General features: G+C 50.8%; 1 protein-coding gene and 1 non-coding gene across 3 annotated transcripts; one reads left to right on the forward strand and one right to left on the reverse strand.

Annotated features, from left to right (window-relative positions):
* The first annotated feature begins 4 nt into the window (after positions 1-4).
* Positions 5-16,841, forward strand: GANAB (glucosidase II alpha subunit). 2 transcript variants are annotated; one of them, XM_024748853.1, is made up of 25 exons: positions 5-45; positions 3,368-3,472; positions 3,622-3,730; positions 3,981-4,108; positions 7,803-7,982; positions 8,459-8,524; positions 9,334-9,403; positions 9,578-9,665; positions 9,753-9,849; positions 10,103-10,283; positions 10,869-11,022; positions 11,228-11,463; positions 11,546-11,672; positions 11,776-11,855; positions 12,096-12,239; positions 12,337-12,433; positions 12,713-12,814; positions 12,990-13,233; positions 14,326-14,390; positions 14,587-14,663; positions 14,774-14,848; positions 15,026-15,139; positions 15,263-15,375; positions 15,518-15,618; positions 15,736-16,841. In XM_024748853.1, the coding sequence occupies exons 1-25, from the start codon at positions 8-10 to the stop codon at positions 15,843-15,845; spliced, it is 2,901 nt and encodes a 966-aa protein (XP_024604621.1). In that variant the 5' UTR covers positions 5-7; the 3' UTR covers positions 15,846-16,841. The 2 variants fall into 2 exon arrangements, with proteins under 2 accessions (XP_024604621.1, XP_024604622.1); XM_024748854.1 differs by lacking the exon at positions 8,459-8,524 and having other exon boundaries at positions 8-45; positions 15,736-16,837.
* Positions 1,788-1,894, reverse strand: LOC112402560 (U6 spliceosomal RNA). The gene has a single exon (XR_003003733.1). It is a non-coding gene; the product is annotated as a U6 spliceosomal RNA (small nuclear RNA).
* Positions 16,842-19,214: the final 2,373 nt, after the last annotated feature.

Raw genomic sequence — 19,214 nt, forward strand, 5'->3', positions numbered from 1 at the left:
GCACAAGATGGCGGCGGTAGCGGCAGTGGCGGCGCGTAGGAGGCGGTGAGGAGCCCGGATCCCGGGGACGCGCCCGGGACGCCCCCAGACCCCCAAATCCCGTATCTCTCCTTCCTGTATGTTCTCCTGAGACTCCGCCACCCCCAGCCTCGTGAGGACTCTTTGTCTCTCTGGAGGCGGCCTCAGGTGCCCCCAGCCTTCTCGCCGCGTCGGGGGGCCCTTGTTTCTGGGGCTCTCTGCTCCGGCCGGTGGCTCTAGAAGGCCGCAGCCTTGTGTTCTTCTTGGCCTTGGCCGCTCTCAGCCGCCGCCCTACCGTGGCGGCTTGCGGCGGTTAACGCTGCCGCCTCTTTCCTGCAATGCGCGGGACCATCGGGGCAGAGGAAGAGATGCGGCCCGGCCTCCGGGAATGCAGCCTGCTGCCCTGCGGCCCCTCAGCCGCGCTGGAAGCACCGCGGCCGGCAGTCTTGCTTCCACTGCCCTTCTCGCTCTCCCCTCGAGAGCCCCGGACCCTGCCCTGCCCTTGTCTTCACGTGGACACCAGCCCTGGCTTGTTTGGTGTCCACGGTCGTTGGGCACGGCTGGGGCAGGATCCCGTAAGTTCACAGTCGACCTGGATGACGTTGCTCAAACACAACAGTGGTTTGTTCTGCATTTATATTACTGAAAAGACGGTTCGAAACAATCATCGGCGCCCCAGAGTGTTTACCAGGACCTAACGGATGTGTCGGGGTGGGAGAGGCACGTACTGTCGGCAGCGGTGAAAAAAGCGTGGATCGTAAATTTGACTCCAGAAGCCTGTGACCTGAAACAATAAATGAGTGCACCTTTCCTTGCGACTCATTCCTGACCTTGGCTTGTGACCACCTCTTGCCCAGGGGCGTTCAAGGCATTCCTGAGTTCTTAGGGCCTTCCAACAGGTTACATCTGAAAAATCTTTCAGAAATCCTATCCCCATTGGCGTCTCTCCAAACCCATTTTATAGATTGTGCAAGTAGGACTCCAGAGAGTATTTAATTCACTGTACTTCTGATTACTGCTGCTTTGGGCCGGTGGACACGGGGTCAGTTGCTCAGGGTGTCCGCTGCAGTCACTCCTCAGGACCTGGGCCACATGCCTTGCTTTTGAGTGTTCTGGTAGCATTTCTTCTGCTTGTTTTGCTACTATTTGTTCCTGCTTGACCTATTAAACCACAAAGCCTGGTGTTTTCTTCATCTTTCTGTGTGGCCTGGCTTGCCTTGCACATTCTTCTGGAACTGGAGGGCTTACTGTGTTCTGTGATCTCCTTTCTAGTGATTTTCTTTACCTTTAGCTTTCAAGCAGATACTGAGGATATGCTGGATACAATGTGTTTGTAGGCCCTACTCTTTGGTTACCCTATTAGCAGGTAGCAAAGTTTTAATGCTGAGGAGAAATGCGTGTTTTTGTTTGTTCTCCCTTATTTGGAACCCTTTCTCAGAGTGTGCTCCTAATCAGCCACGGGGAGAGCATGTTTAAACTGCAGATTCCCTGGGACCCGGGAATCTTCATCGAGTAAGCACTGCACGTAACTCTTAACAGACGCTAAAGTGTGAGAATCCCTATTTAGGATTTACTCAGAATGGATGAATATATCCTTAACAAACTAACTTGTTCAGATAAGCCTGTTAGTCCCTTGTCTGTCATTTTTTTTTTTACATCTTTATTAGGGTATAATTGCTTTACAATGGTGTGTTAGTTTCTGCTTTATAATATAACAAAGTGAATCAGTTATACATATGATCCCATATCTCTTCCCTCTTGGGTCTCCCAAAAATATGGAACGCTTCATGAATTTGCGTGTCATCCTTGCGCAGGGGCCATGCTAATCTTCTCTGTATCGTTCCAATTTTAGTATATGTGCTGCCGAAGCGAGCACGCTTGTCTGTCATTTGATAGCATGTTGGGGAAGTGACAAATTTGTGCTAACCTTGGTGATGGTCCTCAATGAGGCAGGCCCTGCTGGTGGTTAGTGCCATGTGCTGTGCGTAATGAAGTGCCTGGGCCCTGGAGTTAGGCAGAGCTGAGTTCACCAGTGTCACCTCATACTGGCTGTTAAATCTTGGATGAATTATTGAACTTTTTTTTGCAGTACGCAGGCCTCTCACTGCTGTGGCCTCTCCCGTCGCGGAGCACAGGCTCCGGATGCACAGGCTCAGCGGCCATGGCTCACGGGCCCAGCCGCTCCGCGGCATGTGGGATCTTCCCAGACCGGGGCACGAGCCCGTATCCCCTGCATCGGCAGGCGGACTCTCAACCACTGCGCCACCAGGGAAGCCCCAAATTATTGAACCTTTTATGCCTCAGTGCTCCCATCTCGGAAAAATCCCAATCCTATATTCACCAAGAAAACAGTGAAAGAAAGGGAAAAGTTATTAGTGTGTATAAAGAATTGGTTCTGAACACTGGTTGCCTATTAGAATTGTTTAGGGGAGTTTAAAATCTGATGCCCAGGTCCCACTTCAGGCCAATTAGATTGAAATCTCAGGGTGAGACCTGGGCATAGACACTACTGAAAACTGCAGGGAGAGTTAAAAACTAGTATAGGGCTTCCCTGGTGGTGCAGTGGTTGGGAGTCCGCCTGCCGATGCAGGGGACACGGGTTCGTGCCCTGGTCCGGGAAGATCGCACATGCCACGGAGCGGCTGGGCCCGTGAGCCATGGCCGCTGAGCCTGTGCTCCGCAACGGGAGAGGTCACAGCAGTGAGAGGCCCGCGTACCGCAAAAAAAAAGAAAAACAAAAAAAACTAGTATAAGGCAGTTAGCCAGGCCCCCGGCTGCCTGTTAGGACTCAACACAGGTTAGCTGTTGTTATTCTTTTCAAGCTTACATGGTGACAGTGGTGACTTATGTCAAAGATATAGCAGTGGAGATCAGAGGAACAGGATGCCTAGAGTGTTAGGGACGTTAGGACCCGAGGAACCTGTGACCAGCAGGCTAGCTGAGGGTACATCTTGAACTTTTTCACTGTAGGTCCCCCCAGTGTCTTTCCAGTGAAAAGGCATGGCTTACTTTGTTTCTCTGTTCCACACATAAGGTACCACCACTTCCCCTGGGACTGGCTGTTACGGTTCCTTTCCTCTGAGAGGCTGATGTAACCTGAGTCAATACCAGGCCTCTGAAGGCCAAGGATCCTTTGTCTACTTCCTCTGCCTTTTGAAGGAAAGGTGTGCGTGAGCCAGCTCCTCAGGCCTGACACTTAACCCCTGTCCACTCTGCCTTGTTTTCTGTTCAATGGGACTCTATCTTTCTCCCCTTTTAGGGTTGTGGTGGGAAGAGGCCTTTACCTCAGAAGGTGGGGCCCTTTCTGACCCTGTGCTGATCGTGCCCTCTTTGTCCTTTTCCCCCCTAGGTCTTGGACTGGTTTGGTACTGGCTTGTTTAGGCGTCTGCCTGGGAATTACCCTGGCTGTGGATAGAAGCAACTTTAAGACCTGCGAAGAGAGTTCCTTCTGCAAGTATGATATTTCTGGGAGACTAGAACGGAAAGTAGGGTAATGTGGGAGGTGTCTGTGGCAGATGAGGTAGCCTGGGGCACTGCAGCTGATAGAAGGACTTAGGGGCCTTGGGGAACCCTTCCCCGTTCTCAGTCATTTCACATTGGCAGGAGGCAACGAAGCATACGGCCAGGCCATTCTCCATACCGAGCCTTGCTGGACTCTCTGCAGCTTGGTCCTGATGCCCTCACGGTCCATCTGATCAACGAAGTCACTAAGGTCAGGGGAGAAAAGGAAGAGTCTGGTGGGGGTGGAGAAATGGCTAAGGGGTAATTTGGGAAGGGGAATCCTATAGCCAACATTCTGTGCCATCTAACCTTAGGACTTGTACCTTGTGAGGAATTCAGATTTCAGATCCCTTAGGCAAAGGGCTAGAAGGAGGAGACCCCCTCGGGAGAGAAATGGGTTCAGAGGGCATTTCCTGGTATAGCCCATTCCTTTCTCCAGACCCAGACCTCTGCCTCCACAGGTGTTGCTTGTGCTAGAGCTCCAGGGGCTTCGAAGGAACATGACTCGGATCAGAATTGATGAACTAGAGCCCCGGCGGCCCCGATACCGTGTGCCAGACGTGTTGGTGGCTGATCCCCCCACAGCTGGGTAAATTTTTCCTGAGAAACATATCCATCTCCATGGCCCTTTTCCCCTTCCTAATGAACCTTTATTTGGCAGCTGACTTTCTCTTCCACATTGGGATAATAGCTGAATAGCACCCGGCCACTCTCCTCAGCCTTCCCTCATCTGTTCCTCTGTTTCACTTGTTTTCTCAACTGATTGTTTGATTGGCCGAGCTGCTTGGCTTGTGGCATCTTCGTTCCCCAACCAGGGATTGAACCTGCGCTCTGTGCAGTGAAAGCACAGGGTCTTAATCACTGGACTGCCAGGGAATTCCCTCACTTGTTTTCTCTTTCACCCTTCATCTTCATTCAGTCAGCAAAGAAATACTGCTTCCTCTTCTGTGCCAGGCCTGGCCTAGGTACTGGAGATACAAGAGGGAGTCAGCAAGGCCATGGAGCTCGCCTTCCAGGAATACAGTGTCTCTGGTTGGTTCCTCCCTTCCCTTCCCTTCCTGTCCTGTCCCCCTGTCTTGTCTCGTCTGTTCTTTTCTTCTCTTTCTTTTTTTTCTCTTTTCTCTCTCTTTTCTTTCTCCCCTTCCTTCCTCCCTTCCTTCCCTCTTTCCCTCCTTCCCTTCCTCCCTCCTCAATTTCTCCTCAGATATTCAGGATAGGATTATTCAAATACTCGGGTCATGACACATCGTCGTCATTATTCCACGCATGGCTCTCTGTTAAGTATTTAACTTGGAAAATAACATGATAAACCCTTCACCTAACCCAAACATATACATCTCACTGTCCTGTACCCCTGACTCCTTCGGAGATGATTGTTATTTTGAAGTTTATTATTCCCTTGTTTTTTTGTTCTCACAGTTATATCGTGGGTACGTATATACATATACACACTTTCGTACATTTGCCTAAGCAGTAAATTATGTGATTTTGTTTTTGAGTTTTATAGGGAAAGTATCTTAGTGAATGTGGTCTTTTGGGATTTCCTTTTTTCACTTAACTGGATTTAACTTTGTTGCGTGTAGCTCCAGAAACTCATTTTTACTGCTGTATAATAATATGTTATATGAATATATCCCGATTTACTTCTCCATTTCTGTGTTGATGGGCATTTGGGTTGTTTCCAGTGTTGGCGTGAACATTCTTGTCCATGTCTCCTGTCTCCCTGTGCAGGAGTTTCTCTTTGGTGTATAGCTAAGAGAAGAACTGCAGAGTTGTAGAATATGGAAATCATCAACTTTACAAGATAAAGCCAAAGTGGCTTACCAATTTACACTTCCACCAGCAATATATAAGAGGCTTATTGAACTGCATCTTCTCCAGCCCTTGGAACTATTGGACTTTATTTTTGTCAGTGCAATGGCTGTAGGATGATACCATGTGGTGGTCTTGGCTTGCTTGTCTTTCCCAGTTTATTACTGATACTGAGCATGTCTTCATATATTTATCTGTCATTCTGGTTTACTGTTCTGTGAAATGGAAGTTCACTGCTCTGCTCATTTTCCTTTTATGTTGTCATCACTGATTTGTGGAAATTCATTAGTCTTGATACCAATTCTTTATTACTTACATGTATTGCAGCTATCTTTTCCCAGATTGTAGCTTATCTTTTTACTTTTCTAAAGGTGCCTTGAAAAAAAAAGATTTTTAAATTTTATTTTTTAAAAAATTTTATGTATTTATTTTTGGCTGCATTGGGTCTTCTGTTGCTGCCTGCAGGCTACTCTTCGTTGCAGTGCGCGTGCTTCTCGTTGCGGAGCACGGGCTCTAGAGCGCAGGCTCAGTAGTTGTGGCTCGAGGGCTTAGTTGCTCCGCGGCCTGTGGGATCTTCCCAGACCAAGGATCGAACCCGTGTCCCCTGCACCATCAGGCAGATTCTTAACCACTGCGCCACCAGGGAAGTCCCAACGATTTTTAAATTTTAGAGTAGTTTTAGATTTATAGGAAAGTTTCAAGAATATTATGAGAGTTCCTGTATACCCTGTACTCCTGTTTTCCCCTGTTAACATTATCGTGATATATTTGTCATACATAATGAATTGATATCATTATTGTTAACTAAAGTTCATATTTTTTTTTCTTTTTTCATTCCTTTTTTTAAAGTGTTTTTATTGTTTATTTTTTTGCGGTATGCGGGCCTCTCACTGTGTGACCTCTCCCGTTGCGGAGCACAGGCTCCGGATGCGCAGGCTCAGCGGCCATGGCTTACGGGCCTAGCCACTCCGCGGCATGTGGGATTTTCCTGGACTGGGGCACGAACCCACGTCCCCTGCATCAGCAGGCGGACTCTCAATCACCGCGCCAGCAGGGAAGCCCTATTTTTTAAAAATATTATTTATTTATTTGTTTTGGCTGTGTTGGGTCTTCATTGCTGCTTGCGGGCTTTCTCTAGTTGCGGCGAGCGGGGGCTGCTCTTCATTGTGGTGCACGGGCTTCTCATTGCGGTGGCTCCTCTTGTTGTGGAGCACGGGCTCTAGGTGCATGGGCTTCAGTAGTTGTGGTGCTCTGGCTCAGTAGTTGTGGTGCACGAGCTTAGCTGCTCCAAGGCATGTGAGATCTTCCCGGACCGGGGATCGAACCCGTGTCCCCTGCGTTGGCAGGCGGATTCTTAACCACTGCACCGCCACTTCATTTATTTTTAGTTGCAGTGTAGTTGACGTACAGTATTACATAAGTTATGGGTGTACAATATAGTGATTCACGGTTTTTAAAGGTCGTACTCTGTTAATAGCTGTTATAAAATATCGGCTGCACTGCTTGTGTTGTACGATATATCCTTGTAGCTTAAAGTCCATATTTTTTTCAGATTTCCTTAGTTTTTTTGTTATTTATTTATTTACTTATGGCTGCATTGGGTCTTCGTTGCTGCGTGCGGGCTTTCTCTAGTTGCGGCGAGCGGGCTTCTCGTTGCAGTAGCTTCTTCTGTTGCGGAGCATGGGCTTTAGGCGCGTGGGCTTCAGTAGTGGTGGTGCACGGGCTTATTTGCCTCGCAGCATGTGGGATCTTCCCGGACCAGGGATTGAATCCGAGTCCCCTGCATTGGCAGGTGGATTCTTAACCACCACGCCACCAGGGAAGTCCCAGATTTCCTTAGTTTTTACCTAATGTCCTTCTTCTGCTTCACGATCCCATCCAGGATACTGTTTTATATTTAGTTGTCATGTCTCCTGAGGCTCCTCTAGACTGGGACAGTTCCTCAGACTTTTCTTGTTTTTGATTACCCTTAACGTATCTTTCAATAAATAGAAATTCTGAATTTTGTTGTCAGGTAGATAAGTCTCTTACCTTTTGGTGTTAGTGTTTTCTAAGTTGTGTTTAAAGAATCCTTACCTACCTCAGGGTCAGAAAATATTTTTTTGTATTTACTTCTAAAGGTTTTACTCTAAAATTTTAAGTCATAATCTGTCTGGAGTTGATATTTGTATCTGGTATGAGGTAGGAGTGTGATACCATTTCTTTTCTATACAGAAAATGTGTTTTTCCACTCTGTTATTGAATAGTCCTCCAGACCTCACTGAACTGCCGTGCCATCTGTTACATTTCAACATTCTAAGATGCTTGGGTCTGTTTCCAGGCTCTTTATTTGATTCCTTTGGTCAACTTAACTGTCCCTGTACTGTTACCACACTGCCTGTATAGCTCTTAGCAGGTCCCCCGTCTTCTAAGTGTCATGACTGCTCCTGGCACTTTGCACTTCCTTATATCCCTTTTGATCTTTTTCCCAGGCTTTCTGTCTCTGGCCGGGATGCCAACAGCGTGGAGCTAACCATGGCTGAGGGGCCCTATAAAATCATCTTGACGGCACGGCCATTCCGCCTCGACCTACTGGAGGACCGCAGCCTTCTGCTCAGTGTCAATGCCCGAGGACTCTTAAATTTTGAGCACCAGAGGGCTCCCAGGGTCTCGTGAGTACGGGGATCAGGAGTGAAGGGGACCTAGTGTGAAGGAACCTTGGGGTGTCGTAGGGTCTGGCACTGGGTCCCTGGGAGGAGACAGGGTGGTAGTAGAGCCAGGTCGGGGCTGGGGGCTGGGAGAAGCTGACCATCAGGGAGGGTAGGAAGCAGACCTGGGTTGAAGTTTTCTCCATTTCCTGTACAGACCAGGAGGCAGTCACTTTTGTCCATGAGCTGTACCCTGGGCACCTCCTCCCTCAGAGGCCTGCCTGGGTCTGCCTTTCCCTCTTCCCCCTCTCACACCATCACACTTCCCAGATTTATTTTCTTCCTTTTTTTTGTTTTGTTTTGTTTTGTTTTTTGTTTTTAATTTCTTCCCCCACCCCATCTCTGGAAGTTTGTCGACTGAAACTCACTTTTATGTTTCTGTTTTTGTGTTGGTTTTGTGCCTCCTTTTCCCCTTTCCTACCCATCTCCTCCTGCCCCAGTTTCTCAGATAAAGTTAGTCTCACGCTCGGTAGCATTTGGAGTAAGATCAAGAACCTTTTCTCTAGGTAAATCCATGACCACTGGTACTGTATCTGTTCCTCTGCCCTTACCCGCCCTTCACTCTGGCCCCCAGGGAAGGTGCCCCAGACCCTTCCATACCCTGTCCTTCACTCACCTCTTTTTCCCCAGCTATATGGTCTCTGGTTCCCGTTCCCCATTCCCCTGGCTAGGAGCCCCCTGGGAGAAGGAAGATGAAATGTTGGATATCCTTGAGGAATGTAGGGAGCTTCTTGCTTTGCCAGGGGGTGGAGAGATGCTGCCTGTTGCTGGGGTTCCTGCCTCTCAGCTGGCTTGCACTGAAGCTCTGGGCAGAGCTGCTTGCCAGCTGCCCTTGAAAGCATCCTTTGGCAGAATCTCTCATTTGAGTCCCTGTGTAGAGGCTTGACCATGGTTATGACTCACTTGCCTTTGCAAAACCCTGTGTCACGCCAAGAGGCTGAGGCCCAGTGAGGGAAGTTGGGGCCAGAGTCTCTTGGTAGAGGCAGCAGGGCTAGGACTGGCATTCCGAACCCAGGCCCTTGAACCTGCCTGCCTGTCTCTTCTGGAACGCTGCCAGAGGCTGGTGGTTTGGGCCTGTGTTTGGAAGGCACCCCTTGGTGGCATTTCCTTCTCATTTCCCTTTCTCATTTCTCTCCCTGTCCTTTGCACACTTATCTGCTCACTGGGGGCCCCTTTCCAAGCTTTAACGTTCAGTCCCTCCTCCAGCGCCTTCGTTCCTTTGGACCCTTGGCTCTCTATTCCCTCACCCCTCCTTCCACTAGCCCCTCGTCCCTGCCCCCTCTGGATTGGAGCAGACAGCTCTCCTACCTTCCAGGCAAGGATCAAAAGACCCAGCTGAGGGCGATGGGGCCCAGCCCGAGGAAACACCTGGGGATGGTGACAAGGCAAGTTGGTGGGGGTGGGTGGTTGGAGCACAGGGCTGGCTGGGAGGTTGGAGGGGAAAGGCCCACAAGAAATTTGAGCTTAGTCTTGCCATCACGGATGGGATTTAGAAAATGGGCAAGGGAAGAGAGAGGACCTGGTGTGTGATTGAGTAGTGGTCTGCTTTCTCCTTCCAGCCAGACGAGACCCAGGGGAAGGCAGAGCACGATGAGCCAGGAGCCTGGGAAGAGACATTTAAAACTCACACTGACAGCAAGCCCTATGGTGAGGGGCTGGGGGAGCCTTGGGCAGGAGGACAGGGAGTCCTTGCCAAGCAGAAGCTCTGGAGCTCATCTTTTGCTTCTCTTCCAGGCCCCACGTCTGTGAGTTTGGACTTCTCTCTGCCAGGCATGGAGCATGTGTATGGGATCCCCGAGCATGCTGACAACCTGAGGCTGAAAGTCACTGAGTGAGTCCTACAGTGACATCAGGATATGGGGGGAGGGAAGGGGGCAGAGGTCAGGGCTGTGGGAGATGTGCACACAGATTAGACACTCCAGACGAGCGTGGCTCACTTCCTGTGCCAGAGAACCTGGGGCCATCAGAAAATTCTGCTTTGAGAAAGGGCAGAGGGGCCAGTTTTTATCCCTCATCTGTGTCTGTGGGGCTGGGGCTGTGCGCGCCGTGGCCCGGGGCCAGTCTGTCTGTCTGCCTGCCTGCAGGGGTGGGGAGCCATATCGCCTCTACAATTTGGACGTGTTCCAGTATGAGCTGTACAACCGCATGGCCCTATATGGGTCTGTGCCCGTGCTCCTAGCACACAACCCTCATCGGGACCTGGGCATCTTCTGGCTCAACGCCGCGGAGACCTGGGTTGACATATCCTCCAACACTGCAGGCAAGGTGAGAGCACAGGCATGGGGAGCAATAAGGGAGGGAATCGTCAGGCCTTGAGACAAATGGGTTTGTTAGGGGCATTTGCTTTGAAGAGGCTGGTAGAGTGGCCTATTTGGATACCTGTTTGGGGACTGGATGAGAGACAGGCCCTGGGCCTTCTGAGCAGCATATGAGTTCCCCAGACACTCCCAGAAGACACAGACTCGTGGGGAAGGTATTTCCTTTTCTGCATTTATTAATACATTTGTTATTGAGTATGCGTTAGGAGCTTCAGACCCTTTTCTAGGTGCTGGGGATATATTGCTCACTGAGTTAGGAAAGGAGGAAGACAGATTAAACAGGTAACAGAGGGAAGATGAGTTCAGTGGTGGTAAGTTCTAAGAAAGAAATGCAGTGGTCATGTGATGGGGATGGGCGGTGCTGCTTATGATGGGGCCCAGGGAAGCCTCACTGAGGAGGTGACGTTTAATCTCAGCCCGAAGTGACTCAAGGAGCCAGCTGTGTGAGGACTCTGAGGAAAACACTGCTGCTTTGTCTTTGGGTTGGGAAGCAAGAGGGTGGTGTCAGACCTCTCTGTGGTCCCCTCTGCAGACCCTGTTTGGGAAGATGCTGGACTACCTGCAGGGCTCTGGGGAGACCCCACAGACAGATGTTCGCTGGATATCGGAGAGTGGCATCATTGATGTCTTCCTGCTACTTGGGCCGTCTGTCTTTGATGTCTTCCGGCAGTACGCTAGTCTCACAGGTACGCAGTGTCCCTACTCTGTCAGCCTGCGGCCTCCCTTTCTGGTCCTTGGTTTCTTGAGGGATGACTGCATTTTCAGAAATCCTGTGCCTTGGCCTATTCTCTAGCCCTGTGCCCTTTCATCTCCCTCAATTTCTGGGCATCCCCATTGGCCCCAGGTTGAGCCTGACCCCGTTGTGACACCCATCCCTCACTGAACCTGCAGGGACCCAGGTTTTGCCCCCGCTCTTCTCCCTCGGCTACCACCAGAGCCGCTGGAACTATCGGGATGAGGCTGACGTTCTGGAAGTCGATCAGGGCTTCGATGATCACAACCTGCCTTGCGATGTCATCTGGCTGGACATTGAGCACGCTGATGGCAAGCGGTATTTCACCTGGGACCCCAGCCGTTTCCCCCAGCCCCTCACCATGCTTGAGCATTTGGCCTCCAAGAGGCGGAAGGTAAGAGGGCCGCAGCCATGGTTGGTTTTCTCAGGCATGATAGCCCTGGAGAACTCTCACTACCCATGTTCCGTGCCCCCAGCTGGTGGCCATCGTGGACCCCCACATCAAGGTGGACTCTGGCTACCGCGTACATGAAGAGTTGCAGAACCTGGGTCTGTACGTTAAAACCCGGGATGGCTCTGACTACGAAGGCTGGTGCTGGCCAGGTAGGTGGGCCTGGAATTGAAGGAGGCTATTGGGAGGCCAGGGAGCTAGCGTGGAGGCTATTTTGCCCCTCAGGGGTTGAAAGCCATCCTTGATTTCTTCTAGGCGCAGCCGGTTACCCTGATTTCACCAATCCCAAGATGAGGGCCTGGTGGGCTAACATGTTTCGCTTTGACAATTATGAGGTATGGCAGCCCCTCCCCGACCTGCCTCTGTCTTTCCCACTCTACCTCTTGGAATCAGTCATTCTCTGCCTGCTATCCTTGCTATGGTTGGTTGCTCATAAGATACCGGGGCCTTGATGATCCTGGGGGGGCCCTGAGAAATGCATCTTTCTGGATTCCTAGGAGCTCTCTGCTCAGACACTGTTTTGTCGTCTTCCTCCCCTCTGTCGTCTGTCCCCATTTTCTGCCTTGTGTTCTCAGGGCTCATCTCCCAACCTCTATGTCTGGAATGACATGAATGAACCGTCCGTGTTCAATGGTCCTGAGGTCACCATGCTCAAGGATGCCCAGCATTATGGGGGCTGGGAGCACCGAGACGTGCATAACATCTATGGCCTCTACGTGGTAAGGGACTGAGAGAGGAGAGACCAAGGACCGAGAACTTGCACCGATGACAGCTGGCTTTTGCTCCTCACTACCCTTCTTTCCTGTTCCCACGCAGCACATGGCGACTGCTGACGGGCTGGTGCTGCGCTCCGGGGGCATAGAACGCCCCTTTGTCCTGAGCAGGGCTTTCTTTGCTGGCTCCCAGCGCTTTGGTAAGATTTGGAGAATAAAGCTGTGGCAGAGGGACCTGGGCCTGGTTCTTGGAGAAGTCTGTCCATCCTCTGAGAGTTATGTACTTCCTTCCAGCTGTTCACTAAAAGCGAGGCAGGGAGTGGGAGGGCCAGTCCGTGTTGAAGTGCTCCTGTGAACTCCGCCATCTTCAGCAGAACTCTGGGGGCCCCAGAGGAGATGTGGCAGGTTAGAGAGGTCAGCTATATAAAAGGCTGAGCCCCTTCGCTGTTTGCAAGTTCCCTCCCTCTTTTCTTCCTCAGGAGCTGTGTGGACAGGTGACAATGCTGCCGAATGGGACCATTTGAAGATCTCTATTCCTATGTGTCTCAGCTTGGGGCTGGTGGGACTTTCCTTCTGTGGAGGTGAGAGGGGGAGGAACTTGGAGCCTTGCTTTGGCGGGAGAGGGGCAAGGTAGAGGGCATAAAACCTAGGCCTGAGCAGAGAACTGACAGTCCACGGTGGGGCCTTGGGGGGCTCCTTAGGTAGCAGCCCTCCTTCACCCTCTTTTCCAACTGGTTTCCTCCCTCCCCTCTCTAGCGGATGTGGGCGGCTTCTTCAAAAATCCAGAGCCAGAGCTGCTTGTGCGCTGGTACCAGATGGGTGCCTACCAGCCATTCTTCCGGGCACATGCCCACTTGGACACTGGTCGGCGAGAGCCGTGGTTGTTACCGTCTCAGTACCATGACATAATCCGAGACGCCTTGGGTCAGCGATATTCCCTACTGCCCTTCTGGTACACCCTCTTCTATCAGGCCCATCGTGAAGGGATTCCTATCATGAGGTGAGGCATTCAATTGGGTCTGTGTAGAATGGACTGAGATGGCTGGGAGACTGGGTTCCATCTCTGGGCCTCTTTCTTCATTCACCAGGGCCTTGTAAAGGAGGGAAATCTGACTGCAAGGTCAAGAGTAAGAAGAGACCAGTGGGGAGATGAAGAGCAGTAAACGTTACTGAGTGCTTATGACACGCTAGGCATTTCTCATCACTATCCCCAGAGCCAGAAACAAGTCAGACAAGTGTCGTACCCTTGTGGAACTTACATTCTTGGGAGGAAGACAGAGAGACATGTAAACAAATGTGGAAATAGGAAAACTGCCAAAACTGACAAGGTTTTTGAAAAAAATAGAACAGGGTAACGGAGTTTAGTTCCACAAACAGGTCACGTAGGGCTTCCCTGGTGGCGCAGTGGTTGAGAGTCCGCCTGCCGATGCAGGGGACACGGGTTCGTGCCCCGGTCCAGGAAGATCCCACATGCCGCGGAGTGGCTGGGCCCGTGAGCCATGGCCGCTGAGCCTGCGCATCCGGAGCCTGTGCTCCTCAACGGGAGAGGCCACAGTAGTGAGAGGCCTGCGTACCGCAAAAAAAAAAAAAAAAAAAGGCCACGTAAAGATGAGCCCTGACTGATGAGTAAGACAGGCTTTTGTGACGCAGAGGAAGAATGTTCCAAGCAGGGGAGACTGCAAGTGCAAAAATTATGAAATGGAAATGAGTTTGTTGTGTTCCAGGAGTAGGAACAAACCAGTATGTCTCAGGGGTAAAGAACCAGAGGGAGAGGTAGATGAGGTGGAGTGGAAAATTCAACCTGAACTGGAGGGCTTTTCAGGCCAGGATAATGAAGTGGCCGCTGGGAGGTAGCTATGCAGAGCAGTTTCCAGAGGGAGCAGGGTGGGAGGAGGCAGGGAGACGGGTTAGGAAGTTAAATGTCTAGACCAAGGTTAGAGTGCATAGCTGAGTCCTTAAGCCTGCTGGGCTGTCTGGCTGCCAGCTCGTGGGTCTTTCCCCTGTGCTCTTCTTTTTGCCAGTGCCTGGGGTAGCATCTTTGACTTCTGCCAAACAGCAAGTGTATTCCTTTCTTGTCCTGCTTCCTTCCTAGGCCCCTGTGGGTGCAGTATCCTCAGGATGTGACCACCTTCAGTATAGATGATCAGTTCCTGCTTGGTGAGAAACAAGGGGGACAGTTAGTGGTGGGTTGGGACAGGGCTGAGAAGAAGCAAGCACTGTGATAGATACGTCTGTGGATGTGCAGGGAGGGGGGAGTGAACGAGGCCAGGGGTGCAAGGTGGGGTGGGTGCTCTAGGGCTCCCTCTTTGGGAACTGATCTCCCCAGTTCAGAGTTGATTCTGCTGTGTCTTAGGGGATGCATTGCTGGTTCACCCTGTATCAGACTCTGAGGCTCATGGCGTGCAGGTCTATCTTCCTGGCCAAGGGGAGGTGAGTTAAGGAAGAGTGTGGTGGGGAAAGGTGGTGGAGGTCAGAGAGGGTGAATAGAGTGGGGGGTCCTCTGTGCAGTGAGTGACCAAGTATATCTTCTGCACCCACAGGTGTGGTATGACGTTCATAGCTACCAGAAGCATCATGGTCCCCAGACCCTGTATCTGCCTGTAACTCTAAGCAGTGTGAGTATGCCTGGCCCAGCTGCCAGCTCCATCTGCCTGTGGGTTTCCAGAAGGGGAGAGAGTGTATACTTTGGAGTCCGGTTCCTAAGGGGACACAGATATACACGAGCAAAAGATATTGCAGGGCCCAGGGTTGGACAACAGGGCTACTTCATCCCAGCACTGCTCTTGCCCTAGATCCCTGTGTTCCAGCGTGGAGGGACAATTGTGCCCCGATGGATGCGAGTGCGGCGTTCTTCAGACTGCATGAAGGATGACCCCATCACTCTTTTCGTTGCACTCAGCCTCCAGGTGAGCGCATAAGCAGGGAGCCTCCTCAACCATCTGCCTACCTTCCTAGGATTCAGTCCCCTGGGGATGTGCCCCTCACTCCCTCTTGGGCTCAGGCTCTCGCCTACCCCACTTCCTGCTCAGGGTACGGCCCAAGGAGAGCTCTTTCTAGATGATGGGCACACGTTCAACTATCAGACTCGCCATGAGTTCCTGCTGCGTCGATTCTCATTCTCTGGCAACACCCTTGTCTCCAGGTAAGGAGGTACCCTTTCTTCCTCGGCAGCCTCTGGGATGCTTACAGCTCACTGTGCTCTTACATCATGGCTTTGCTCTGCTCTCCTCCTTTCTGCTCGGACAGTTTTTTTTCTGATGGGTATCCATTTTTGCTTCCTCCAGCTCAGCAGACCCCAAAGGCCACTTTGAGACACCAATTTGGATTGAGCGGGTGGTGATAATAGGGGCTGGAAAGCCAGCAACCGTGGTACTCCAGACAAAAGGTGAGTGATCTGGCCCCCAGGTGGGGAAAGAGGAGAAGCAGGGCAGGGTTGGGGACCCCCTGCGTATAGGAAAGTTGTTGCTGTTGACCCTGGCACTCTTTCTCCTTCCTCCACCAGGATCTCCTGAAAGCCGCCTGTCCTTCCAGCATGACCCTGAGACCTCTGTGTTGATTCTGCGCAAGCCTGGCGTCAGCGTGGTGTCCGACTGGAGCATTCACCTGCGATAACCCACGGGATGTTGGGGTGGGGTGTGATGGTCTTGATAGTTACTCTTCCTTCTGCCCTGGAGTTTGACCTTCCCCAGACTTCACCTTTCTTATCTCAAGATCTACATTCTGCCAACATCTGGGCAGGATGAGAGGGCTTTCCCTGGGCTCTGAATTCATTTTGTGATCTCCTGACCTCTCCCACCCCATTGACACCACATCTCCCTTCATCCCCAAATATTCTGTTGCTCTGACTGGAGCACATTCACCTGTGAAGACCTGGGGACCACAGGGCCCTTGCTTTCCCTTCTCTTTTCTTTCTTTTGGGGGCCCTGAATCTCCTCCATACCCTCTCCATTCATGTCTCTTGTGTGTTGATGCCATTTCTTGGGAGAAGATGAGGGCAGTGAGCTTTAGGGCTCCTTTTCTCCTTCCCCTTCCCTCCCCACCAAACTGTTCTCCCTCCTTTTATTTCTTCCTCCTGGCTCTTCTCTATTAGGCCTCTCCGTTTTATGCCCCATTGATGCACAGGGTCCACCCCTTACCCTGATAAGGGATGAATGGATCAAAGGAGTGAGGTTGCTGGAAAACATCCTCTTCCCTGGCATCCCAGCCTTTCCTCTCCCTGCTTCTATCTAGAGCAGCTGCGGTTCTGACAGGGGCAGTTCTACCTCCCCTGTCCCTTGGGGGAAAGAAGTTTCCACTCCGTAAGAGGGGATGAGCGAGACTTCTTTTGCCTCCTAAAATTTTGTCCCCTTGAGGGGCATTCCAGATGGAGAAATCAGTTGTGGTTTCATCGAATCATGGTCACCTGTATTTATTGCTGGGGGAAGGCTGAGGGTGGGGGAGATGATCATGTGCGCTCAGGGTTGGCCCAGGGCCCTGGGTGGGGGTGGGGGAGGACTAACTGGGGACGATGGGGAATGTTTGTGGGAATTTTTTTTACTTCCTTTTGGCCCCCAGCTGTGACAGGTTTTGATAAAAGGAGAAACAATAAAGAGAGAAACCATAAATAACTGTTGGCGTCTGGATTCCAGTTCTGGCCTGAACCACAGACCCCTAAAAGCCCGAGGAGCTGACATTTTCATTTAGCTTCAGCATAAGCCTCATTGGTTGAGCAAAATGAGTGAGTGCAAGCCTCCTTCAGCTTGCTTGATGCCAATTTTTTTTTAATTAATTTATTTTTGGCTGCATTGGGTCCTCGTTGCTGCACGCGGGCTTTCTCTAGTTGCGGCGAGTGGGGGCTACTCTTCGTTGCGGTGCGCGGGCTTCTCATTGTGGTGGCTTCTCCTTGTTGCGGAGCATGGTCTCTAGGCGCATGGACTTCAGTAGTTGTGGTACGTGGGCTCTGTAGTTGTGCCTCGCAGGCTCTAGAGCGCTGGCTCAGTAGTTGCGCACGGGCTTAGTTGCTCCGTGCCACGTGGGATCTTCCTGCACCAGGGCTGGAACCCATGTCCACTGCATTGGCAGGCGGATTCTTTTTTTTTTTTGTGGTACACAGGCCTGTCACTGTTGTGGCCTCTCCCGTTGTGGAGCACAGGCTCCAGACGCGCAGGCTCAGCGGCCATGGCTCACGGGCCCAGCCACCCCGCGGCACGTGAGATCTTCCTGGACCGGGGCACGAACCCGTCCCCTGCATCAGCAGGCGGACTCTCAACCACTGAACCACCAGGGAAGCCCCTGGCAGGCGGATTCTTAACCACTGCGTCACAGGGAAGTCCCTGATGCCAGTATTTTCATAGAGGAGCCCAGCAAGGTCATCAGATTTTAGTAGGCCTAGTTAATAGTGGTGACCAGAGCTAATGGGGTCCCTCTTGAATAGAAATAGCTATATGTCAAATGTTCTCATACTAAAGTCTGCTTCTCTTTAGCTAGCAGCATTTTTTAAAATTTCCCATTGTTTTAGTGACAGGAAATAGTTTCCACCATTTTGTAGACTGACCACAAGTCTTAGAGATTATTTTAACAAGAAACTAGGTTGGTTTGTTTGGAAAAATTACTGCTCAGGATGGTTTATGCCTGTGAGGAGTTAGGGGATGTGTTTCTGGAATTCCTCAGCTCAAGAAATATTTCCAGGGGCTTCCTGGGTGGTGCAGTGGTTAAGAATCCGCCTGCCAATGCAGGGGATATGGGTTCGAGCCCTGGTCCGGGAAGATCCCACATGCCGCGGAGCAACTAAGCCCGTGAGCCACAACTACTGAGCCTGCACTCTAGAGCCTGTGAGCCACAACTACTGAGCCCACATGCCACAACTACTGAAGCCCACGTGCCTAGAGCCCATGCTCCACAATGAGAGAAGCCACTGCAATGAGAAGCCCACGCGCCGCAATGAAGAGTAGCCCCCGCTGGCCGCAAGTAGAGAAAGCCTACGAGCAGCAACGAAGACCCAGTGCAGCCAAAAGTAAACAAATAAATAAATAAATTTATTTTAAAAAGAGAAATTTCCAGTTAATTCCGTGGGAGATAGCTCATTGCCTTGACATTTTACCCCCACCCCTTCTGTCACCTGTTTCAGTGTGGGTCAGAGGAGACAGTACAGCTCCTGGAGTCAGGTATCTAGAAGGGACATAGAAAATTGTACGATGGGAATTACATGATTTGGCGCAATTTTAGTTACTTATCTGTAAAATGGGGACAATACCTGTCTCTCACACAAAAGTGGACCAAGATACTGTGACAACCCTGAAGAAGAGCAGTTTGCTCCTGAACTACTGCCAGATGTGCTGGAAAAACACTATGGATATAAACTCCATCCCAGAAAGGGACCTGATTCCAAGTCATACTAGAAGTTCAAAAAAAAAAATTCCAAGAAATATTAGAATATGAGAGGTTGATTAATTAATGAAATATCAAAAATACCCCTTTACTATTTTTGGGTTTAATTTATTAGATTACTATGTATTTTTTGCATTTTTGCCAAGAGTATCTTGTTAAATATCAAAATTCTGCAACATCAATTTTTAGAGTGATAATATCCTAAATTGTATTAAAATTATAATCAAAGGATTATAGTGAGGATTGTATGAGACACCCAGGGCACAGGCTTGGCACGTGATAGGCCCTAGATTTCACTCATTCATGTGTAACAAGTATGTATTGAGGTACTGTTAACTACCTGCAGTGACTGATGTTTGAATGAATGACTATAAGGAGAAAATCTGCGCAGAGGGACTAGAGATCAAGGGGAGGGTCCCAAAGCCACTCCGAAGTACCCTACCTGGCTTTTGACCGCCGGCCGCGCGCGCTTGATACGCCGGATATGACGTCACCCACTACCGTGGTTCCCAGAACTAGGCGGTGGGAGCGGAAATTAACCCGGAGGGAGGGAGTGTGCAGACTGACCGGAAGTGGTCCGCGACGTTTACTGCCAGCTCCAGCTCCTGGGAGCAG

This window comes from Neophocaena asiaeorientalis, unplaced genomic scaffold (assembly GCF_003031525.2).
Source record: "Neophocaena asiaeorientalis asiaeorientalis breed wild unplaced genomic scaffold, Neophocaena_asiaeorientalis_V1.1 scaffold43, whole genome shotgun sequence".
NCBI classification, from domain to species: domain Eukaryota; kingdom Metazoa; phylum Chordata; class Mammalia; order Artiodactyla; family Phocoenidae; genus Neophocaena; species Neophocaena asiaeorientalis.

What these genes read in the sequence shown, in the direction of transcription:
- GANAB (XM_024748853.1), top strand. Translation starts at nt 8, where the DNA reads ATGGCGGCGGTAGCGGCAGTGGCGGCGCGTAGGAGGCG. An exon ending in GCAGTACGCTAGTCTCACAG is followed by an intron (nt 11,023 to 11,227) that starts GTACGCAGTGTC and finishes CTGAACCTGCAG; the next exon opens with GGACCCAGGTTTTGCCCCCG. An exon ending in TGCTGGCTCCCAGCGCTTTG is followed by an intron (nt 12,434 to 12,712) that starts GTAAGATTTGGA and finishes TTTCTTCCTCAG; the next exon opens with GAGCTGTGTGGACAGGTGAC.